Below are 10,401 nucleotides of genomic sequence, written 5' to 3'. Positions count from 1 at the left end.
AGATTCGAAATTCAAATGTAATATTTTTTTATAATTAAGTGTAACAGTATTTATGGCCAGACTAAGTATATAATCATAGCGGGCAACTGAGCTGGTGATTCGCCTGATTGTAAGCGTTCACCCAATAATCCCATGAAGATAGTGCCTCTACAGGCGCGCTGCCCGCTTTTTAAGAAGAAGGGAAAAGAAAAGGGTTGAAGATTGGAAAGGAATGGAATGGGCTGGGACGGGTGACGAAGAGGAAACCGAGCTCCTATATGTATTACCTCATAACTTTTTGCTGGGTGCCTGGGCGGGTGGGAGTCTGCCGCGTGCTCACATTTAATGTTGGTCCATATCTGACAATTTGAAAACTGTTTCACTTTTTGTTATTAATAATTAATTATTTCACTCTTGTTGTGTTGGCAACCCCTCGTTTGAGTGACTATTGATCTACCCTTTATGACCAATACAGTAATAAAGAATTTAAAAAAAACATAAAATTGATTGGAAATTTCTTTCCATTGGTAGGTAACTGGTTCCAATCTCGCTTTTTGATATGTCTATGTCACAATGCCATCTATATTTTTAAGATATTTACTTTCGTATTGTCTTGACAAATATGCCAATTGAAAGAACATAAGAAAAAACATAGTATACTACACATACAACCCCAAATTGTACCACTAAATTGTTATTGACATACATTTTGATTCATCCCTTAGTCCGAGATCAATTTAATTAATTACAGACCTTCCATGTAAATACATAATTCCACTAATTAATTACAATTGCAAATACCTGCAGCATTTATGTAGCTCTGCCCACACAGATGGACAAATATAATAATATAGCGACGTGGGTGTATCATACGTTCACTGATATTTATTTAATTTAGCAAATGTTCTAAAAAATATGTGTTACATTAAACACATTGAATAAATTAGTTAACCTGTAATTAAAAGGTTCTGAGTTCAATCAAAATTGAAGGAAAACTATCATGTTTAAGTAGATCATATAAAGCTGATAGAATGCTTATTCGTAAAATCGTAGCAATTTGGAGAAATATAATGTAATAATTTTTTTTTATGTCACCGTCGGCAATAGGGCTGGTGGGTCGCCTGATGGTAAGCGCTACCACCGCCCTTGGACATTTGGAGAAGCGTAAGGTTGATTGCAGACATTACGCCTCTACAAATAGATTGACGACTTTAAATAATATAGGAATTAAGAACGGATTTACGAGAGCAATAGAGGGAAGGACTGGTAAGGGTAAGGAAAAGGATATCGGCCTCCAGTATAATTTAATATTATAATAAATTTAAACAAATTTAAATAAACATTTAGATATTTTCATATTAACTAACATTCTTACTAACATTTTACGGGACAACTATAAGTGTGCAATCGGTGGGTTCACCAAATAAAATGATAAAATAACGCTCGAGATAGAATGCTTGCAGCTTTAAGTTGACCCATTTTCGCTGTATTTTGCATTTTAATAGCGATCTTTATATTTGCATACATTAAGGTTCTCTACGAATCGAAACGTTTAATTTCTGTTCATAAGATAAATAGCTCTTTATTTGCATTTTCTCTTATAATTATTATATTTACTAACAATAGACATGAAATACGAGAAAAATATGACTCAAAGGTGTAATATAATATGCCACTATGTGCGTTGGTACTTCATTTGGGCTGCAATAATTGATTGATTGGAGTTATATTTATGAATTGATTAATCGTTTTTTATGAATAATTCTAAAGTAAGATTGTGCTCTCTTTATGCGCATAAATTAAATAATTTTTTATTCAAGCATGGAAGAAATACATTGATTTTTCCATTTATCTGCGCGTGTGGATAACATCACCACTGCTCGAAACGGTGAAGGAAACATCGTGAAACCGGCATGTCCGAGAAACGACATGTAACACCGGCCAGCGTGGGGGATACGGCTCGATCTTCATAGGAGATGCGTATCCCTGAAGTGGGAACATATATGGGCTGATGATGATGATGATGAGAGATATAGTATAAAAGTGAAGATGATATTGTTTGCAGTGTCAGCGCGTCCAGAATCAGTAAATGTTAGCAGCGCTTCAGTGTCTCACACTCAGACATCAGTGCGGGCGACGGGGGACAAGGGCCAACCGCAAAAAGCAAAGCTGGTAAGTACTGGATGACCTGAATTTATAGAATTCATCTTAAACGTAATGCTTTTCATTTAAGTTATATCAGTCTGCAACATTCATGTACAGACACAAATGGTATTCCTATATTTTACCACAAGTATAATATTATCAAATAAAAATAAACGGTATATAAAGCTCTTCAAATACAAACTATTTGATACGAGCCGCGAAACTGAAAGCAGATCGGATGACATCAATATTTGGTATCAGCACCATGTAGTATTTACGTATTGACTTATTTCGAGTGCTCATACTTATTTTATATTACCTATATCATCAGTTTCGGTTTTCTTGTTTATGTTGTTTTTTGTTTGTTTTGTGTTTATCTAATTGTATATTTTTAAAGTTGATACGAAAAGGTTTTTTAGTGTAAATATGAGGCTAATCTTGTATTTTTGTGTTACATGTAAGATAATGAAATATGTGTTTTATTTCTCTCATCCACTGAAAATAAAGACCCACTAAAACAATAAAAACATGTATGTTAATTATTCATAATTCGACTCCATAGACTTTTTTTATATTATTACATTATCAGTTTATGCAAGTTAGATATCAAGATAGAGAGCAGTAGTTATAGAATAAGAAGCCATTATATTATGAGCTGGCTTGATATGAAATTTAATTAATATTTACGCAGTTTTTGAACAAACTCCGAGCACAAGATTTTTTCGTAACACAGATTTCGAAATTCCTTTATAGTCTACGCCTTGCCTCTGCCCTCTATTGTTTATGTCAATGTTACAGACGCAGACATCGTTCAAATGGTCAGAGATGTCGCTGTATGATGGTCGCGACGGCCGCCCGCTCTATATTGTCGTTGATAACATCGTGTATGACGTCACAGAGCTGAATGCATATGTAAATATCAATCTATTGTAATATGTAGGTAAAATATGATCATGTCGTAAAGTATGATCACAGGTATCTCGCAGCCCAATGGGTCAATCAGTTTTTTTTTTATGTCACAGTCGGCAATGGAGCTGGTGGGACGCCTGATGGTAAGCGCTACCACCGCCTATGAACATTTGGAGAGGCATAAGGTCCATTGCAGACCTTACGCCTCTACAAATGGATTGCCGACTTTAAATTGGGAAGGGATTAAGAAAGGATTGAATAAAGGAAAGGACTGGGAAGGGTAAGGAAAAGGATATGGGCCTCCAGCTCCCCATTCACCGAGCGAAACACAGCAGAATGCTATTTCACGCCGGTCTTCTGTGGGGGTGTGGTACTGCCCCGGTGCGAGCTGGCCCAATTCGCGCCGAAGCGTGCTCGAATACGACGTACAATGAAACGATTTTCTTTGACCAGTTTTCTTAAAAAACTATAACATTATATTGTTAAGCAAGTGAATCCACTAGTTTTCTATATAATTAATATATAATACAACAGCTACATACGTTGTGTTAGTGGCTTATATAAAGTAATGTGCTATACAATAATTAACACATAACTGTGTTAAGTAAAAGCTTTTGCGAATAACTAGAGTCGTTGGCCTAGTTGTTGTTTCGTTAACTACAACATAATGCGCTTGAAATATTTCTAACTTAGTTTTGGTAATATTTAAAGTACTGTTAATAAATTATAATAAGAGATATTGTGCACCCTCATATTATTTACACGTTGTGAAACAAATTCCTTATGAAATCACAACTAATAATAAAAGTCAATAATATTTTATGTTAAATGATTAAAACAAATAAACAATTGCACGCTAATCATAGTGATTTTTTTCAGAGTAAACTAGACGATATAGCAAATAGTCCTTTTAGTTGGATAAAAGTCTTTTAAATCCGTAAAAATATATGCCTAAAACTATTTTTAGCATCACCAAGTTTCTAAAATCCTTTTTTAATGTTTTTTTGTTTTGTTTTGTTGCTGTGTATTTTTAGACGGCCTCGAGATGACGCAGGTTTTAAACTGTTGAACAATATTCTTTGTGTAGAACAAACTTCGTTCGATAAAAATTTTGAATACATTTTTGGAAGAGCTATTCACCTACGGTGCACGAACAACACTCGTTTCTCAATAATAACTTCGGATGATATATATTTTTTTAAATGACCGAGGCATGGACTATTCTGAGACTTTAATTTCGTTTAATGAGGTTATAAATTAAACATTTGATTTTTTGTGACCTTGTTCATTATTGTGTTCTGGGTTATTTCTTTTCAATCTTCACCCTTTGATGATTTAGTAAAAAAGCGTTGTGAATTCATACACAAACATGTCTATCAGTGTATTTCTCTGAGTAGTATAAAGGGATAGATATTTAAAAATTGTTTTTCTCACAGTATTCACCAGACAGTTCAGGCGGAGACACATTGGCAGTGCGTTCCGCCGGCCTGCCCCCGTACATTTCAGAGGACACCTTACAACCGTATAAAGTTGGTGTAATCGTGAGTAGTTTTTATTTATTTATGGCAAAGACACTTCAAGAGTCAAGAGACCTCACTATTGCCGCTTAAATGAAACAATCTGAATGGGATCAAAGATAAGATAACAATAAGTATCGAGAAGATTAGGGCAGTTGTATTCGGCCTGAATTGACAAATTCTTAACCTTACTTTGTACCTTGTTTGTAACTTTTAGAGCTAGTCTTACCATATATAAACCTTTCTTTAAGTTCCAAGAACGGCTAAACTGTCGCTTCGATTAGATTAATAACTTAAAATATATTGGTCATGGAGTATTTTATTCTAGCATTAGACCGACTGCGTACATAAACATATTTGGACGTTTAATGCAGCGTAATGTCTCTGCAGCTCTACCTGAGGGGGTCACATTGTCGTGGTAGCAAAAAGTTGCAATTTTATTCTGATAATAAACTAAAACAGATGCAAGTGAAAAGTAGCAAAATTTTCAGGCCAGGCCAGGAGTTATGACCTCCACGACCCTGGATTCGTCCCTGATCCATTCTTTTAGACTATGAACCTCTTAAAACAATGATAAAAAGAGTTGAAAGACAACTCCTACATGGAATGTACGAAGTCATATCACTGAATATATATTTGCATTATTGCCATGCTTACTGATTTTATTGTTAATAGCTCTATACTGTTAAATATGTCTATTGAAAGATTAAAATGGAGATTGAAATAATTTCAATTAAAATTGTTTCTTTATTATTGTTTCAGGTAGCCTGAAAAACGAAAAGGATTTCAAAAATCCAAGCCTTATTCGAATTTTATTTGTTAATTTCGCACTCCGTTTGTTCACTACCTACACATGCAAAGGAATAAAATATTATTTACTAAACAATTTTTTATTTATATTTGACCAATTAATATGTGTGGTGGATTTATACTTAACATATCATTTGTTCCTTTATCATTTTAAACAAATATTATGTACAATAATACAAAGTTAACACAGTCATTCAAATAAATCAAAACATATATAAAAAATCGTATGATTACATCTCTCCGTCGTGACATGAAAATACACAATTCTTTATTTATAATATTTGTAATTAAAATAATAATAGCGTTATGTAATCTATACTTATATTATAGAGTTGAAGAGTTTGTTTGTTCGCGCTAATCTCTGGAACTACTGGTATATACTGAAAACACTCGTTCAAAGGTTCAAAAAATGTAGATATTTGTGTCTACTTTCTTGTATTTGTTTTAAATCTGTCATAAAATTTACGTTAAAAACGTTCGTGGCATAATCACTTTATAATAAAATGCAAAGCATAGGATTTGAACCCATGTCACCTTTAATTATAATACGTTTAATAAGCTTTCTCAAATTTGAGTTATTTTTCAATCTGTTTGTACTTGTAAAATGCCACTTGCATAGTACAAAGTCCATTAAAGGTAATATGTATGGCTCAATGCTTGGACGGACGAATGACCCCAGTAGCACGGGTAGCATAAAACTTAATGTACCAAAACAATTTGTGTTACTCGATATCTAAAACGTATTTTTTGGTTAAAACAAACTGTATATTATTTGTTTTTTATTTTAAATTATGTATATGATATGAATATAAATGATTACATGTATTCGATTTGTCACCAACACACTATCTCACACAGACTGCAAGGAATGCGTAAAATTTTTATCACCAGGAAATTCAAACAACTTATAATCTAATCGATATTATAATCATTTGCGATTTATTAACTATGTTGATTAAAAAATATTATCGTTTCTTAAAAGATTTTTTTAAAAAGCAGCTTTCTTAATAATTAATTAAGTAAAGTTTATAAGGGCAGATATATTATAAATTAGCTGTTCGCCCCGGCTTCGTTCATCAACATATATAGCCTATGTCACTCAAAGAAGTTACAGCTTTCTAATAGTGAAAGGATTTTTGAAAGGCCAGTGGTTTTTGTCTAAAAACTTTACAAACATACAAAAATTAAAAAAATGCAAAAGTTTCCTCTTTATAATTAGTGTGGATAAAAGATGCCTTTGTTTATTAATAGTATGTAAATGAGATGTTATCCTTTTGAGTAAGTACCGCTTTCTAAATGTAATTAAAATAATTTGGTATTCTTACATCTGGTGATATTGTCAAACATATATATTTGTGCCGGGAAATGTTCATAAAGAGTACAAGATAAACGCATCTCTCACTCTACCTCAAGTTAGTGTGGAAAAGAATTATCCCGCAAAAGTTTTAAGACGCCATTTTTCCAATATGGCGCCGCGATTGGAAGAAATACACGGAGACAAATAGAAAATTTGAAAAGAACCCCTCAGAACTATAAAATCATCTATTTTAAAAGCTCTTAAAAAAGTTATTGGCTTAAAACAAACAATTTTATGAAGTAAATGACTGGAATAATTCTAGTGATGAAGAATTCAGATGGGTAACCGTTTGATCTTAGGGTTATTAGGTATTATTTGAGTTTATAAATCAGAAACGAATTTAAAAAGTGCATTTGCGAATTTAAATTGATTTTTTTTTTTCATTTTCAACTGACTTCAAAAAAAATGGAAGTAATAAGTTCGACTACATTATTTTTTGTCGTTTTTAATTTTTTACGGGGTGAATTTCAAATAAACAAAAAGAATACGATTCTTTTCTTTTAGCTAGTGCCTCCGATTTGGGCTCATTTGAATATGGTCTAGTACTGACAAATTAAAGTTGGTTTAGTTTTTTGTTTAAAAAATTATAATGTAATATTAATTCTATTTTACATCATAAAAGACAGGAAACTGTTTAATACAGCATTTTACAATTTATTAATACAGCATCTTTTTTATTCAAGATTAAAATATTCTATTACACGGCTCTGGATAATAATTTCGCATTACCCATGTGAGAGGAATCCAAAAAAATTACGATTCCACAATATTATCAATAATAGCAAAGATAATGTTTCGGATAAAGTGTGCGTAATCATTTATCGTATTGATACCCGTACCGCGAAGATACTACCGCCCGCACTTGCCGTCTGCCTCAGAACACGTAAGTGGATTTATTGTTTAAATTAATTGACTAAAAATCCTTTATTAGATTACAAAAAGCTTCATTAATTACTGGTATTTAAAGTGTGGAGATTCAATTTGTATATGTTATGTTCCATTAAATGTTTAATTCGAACTATATTAACGATTTCATTTCCGGGTGATTTAATCGCTTAAATTGAAACGTCAGAATTATATCAGCAAGTTTAATAATTGTTACCCTTTATATATCCACAATTATTAAACATAATTAGCTTGTTATAGCTATGAATGTTGAATTAATGTTATATGAATGTTGGTTGACTTCGAAATATCTTAAATCCAAAATTTCCAGCACAATTTTAATATTTCATGAGCGGTTTTATTGCAACAGACGGGATAAATTGTATTGAGTAAATATTTATTAGTATAATTATCACACTCCACACAAATATAATAAATGTGAAAGTTTGTCTGTTGTCCGTCAATCACGCGAACCTACTTATGTATTTTGATAAAATATGCTATACAAACAGGGTATGCATACAGGGTAGCTGACTTCGGTGATAGGATATTTTTTATCCCGATTAAATGTTCCCTTGGGATAAAAAGGAATTTTGATATCCGGGCGGAGCCAGGACGAGCGTCTAGTTTAATATAAAACGATTTATAAGTTCTATAAAAATCATACAATAATGTTATTGGGCTTACCACGGAGATGTGTATTTTTCGTTACGTCTGCACACTTTTCTTCATGCATCAAGATTTAAACATAGAAGTTTATAAAAACCGTGAATGTTACCTTTTCCATATGCCACTATTTGTAGCCTATTGCAATAGTCTGCTACTCCTTCGAATCCTATGCCATAGCTTTGAAATATGTTTGTCTTGAAGCATAACTGCTAAGGACATTTATTACCGAGCTAGCTCCATTTCAATGAGGTTTCTTTTAGATCTACGTCCGATATTCTATATTCATAGTGCAGCTTTAAATTGAGGGTAACGATGTTACCAAAAATAGCAAAACAGTTTTCCTTTCCGCATCTCGTAGCTCAATTTAAACTACAATTACTGCTAATGACGTTTCGGTTACGTAATTTATATTCAATCAGACAATCGGAAAGGATAATACTTTTAAATCAATGACTATCTTGTCAGCTACACATATAGTTATCTACGACAATCATGTAGATTTGATTTAAATAGAAAAAAGTTTCTTGAAACAGTAATATCAGCCGTAATTTTTATATTTTATCATCAACTGAACCAAATATAATTAAATATTGTAATGTATAATATATAGACCTAAAATTCTTACATAAATTACCGACCTATTTTAAATTTATAATGTGTGTCTAGTTTGTAAGACTATAAGGTAATTTTCTTGATACCATTTCTAGCACATCCAGAATTTAGTGCACTATCAGCTTGTTTCACTGATATTCTATTTATAATTAAAATATTCAAGTTATTGAACAATATGTGATTAAAATTTCAGCAAAATGGCCGACCTCCCGAGACACACCCGCGCTGAGGTGGCAAGCAAGAAGGGAAAGAACGGGGCTCCTCTCTGGGTTATTTATAAGGACTCCGTATATGACGTCACCAAGTATGTCGATGAGGTAGGATATGTTTTTTTAATAGATGACGCGTCGTCCGATACCATATGCAGTTCTAATATGTGAGTTTTATTTGTTCTAGATATATCTGCGATTTGATTAATGTCTGTATAAAAACGTTAAGTTTTTTAAGCGCGTATTTCTTCCCAAAGTGACACTGGTAAAACGAAAGGCCTTTGCAATTGTCCTACGTTTCCGCATATGTTCATGGGCGGTCGTAACGCTTACCATCAGACGACCCACCAGCTCTTTTGCCGACTGTGACTTAAAAAATTGGCAATAAAAAAAACATTGTTTTACTTCATGTGATCAATGTTTCTATTTTTAATCAGGAGCTCATTAAATTTTTTATTTGTTTTTTTTTTATGTCATAGCGGGCAACTGAGCTGGTGGTTCGCTTGATGGTAAACGATCACCACCGCCCATGAACATTCGCAGAGGCTCAGACCTCTGAAAATGCGCTACCCGCTTTTAAGGGATATGGATAAGGAAAGGATTGATAACTGGAAAGAAGGAATGGACTGGGAAGGGCTAGCAGAAGGAAATAGGCCTCCGGCTCCCCCACTCACCGTACGAAATTGAATTGGATAGAGAAAGTAATAAACCTATATTTGGTTGTAATTATGCACTGCTGTTGACCCCGAATATACACACATTAAGTTGCATCGATAAATATCATATTAACGATCAAAATGTTCATAGATGAGATTTATACGTTAGAATTTATATGTGATATTGTTTATTTTGTGCAAAATAGCAGTTTCATATTCTACTATTATTCCATAAAACAGTTTAAAGAGAAATTACTGATTTAGTATACAATGAAACTAACAAAGATAACAATGTATTGACAGAAATACAATAGGGGCTTTACCTGTGAGGATTTGTTTACATAATGCGATAAATGAATAAGCGATAGTGTATTGACTTACTCATAGTTAATAAATGATTTATCTATAAATAGTTGCATATTTTCAGGCACTAATATTCCTATTTCTTAAGTAATTAAGCACCTGTAGTACTTCTAATATTATGGATGTTGAAAGTTATATAGGTACACCGTAGACGCAATGTCAATCTTTCATAAAAATAAAGAAGAGATTTGCTTGATTATTAAAAGCTATAGAATATATAGTCCAAGAAAATGGGTAGGGTAAATGCGAATTTGAGATTAAAACTTGAATTTTTGATATAATTTACTTTG

General features: G+C 32.7%; 1 protein-coding gene and 1 long non-coding RNA gene across 2 annotated transcripts in view; both read left to right on the top strand.

Annotated features, from left to right (window-relative positions):
• The first annotated feature begins 2,049 nt into the window (after positions 1–2,049).
• Positions 2,050–4,576, top strand: LOC119837473. The gene is made up of 3 exons (XR_005288149.1): positions 2,050–2,151; positions 2,923–3,036; positions 4,470–4,576. It is a non-coding gene; the product is annotated as an uncharacterized LOC119837473 (long non-coding RNA).
• A 4,503-nt stretch (positions 4,577–9,079) lies between these two features.
• LOC119837478 (cytochrome b5-like) overlaps positions 9,080–10,401 on the top strand; it is a 6,670-nt gene continuing 5,348 nt past the window's right edge. The window contains exon 1 of the mRNA XM_038363071.1: positions 9,080–9,200. Within this exon, the coding sequence (XP_038218999.1) occupies positions 9,081–9,200 (120 nt within the window). The 5' untranslated portion in view covers position 9,080. The remainder of the gene's footprint in view (positions 9,201–10,401) is intronic.

This window comes from Zerene cesonia, chromosome 27, assembly GCF_012273895.1.
Source record: "Zerene cesonia ecotype Mississippi chromosome 27, Zerene_cesonia_1.1, whole genome shotgun sequence".
Classification (NCBI taxonomy): domain Eukaryota; kingdom Metazoa; phylum Arthropoda; class Insecta; order Lepidoptera; family Pieridae; genus Zerene; species Zerene cesonia.
The sequence above is the reverse complement of the archived record's forward strand: the minus strand, read 5'-3'. Positions and strand labels throughout refer to the sequence as shown.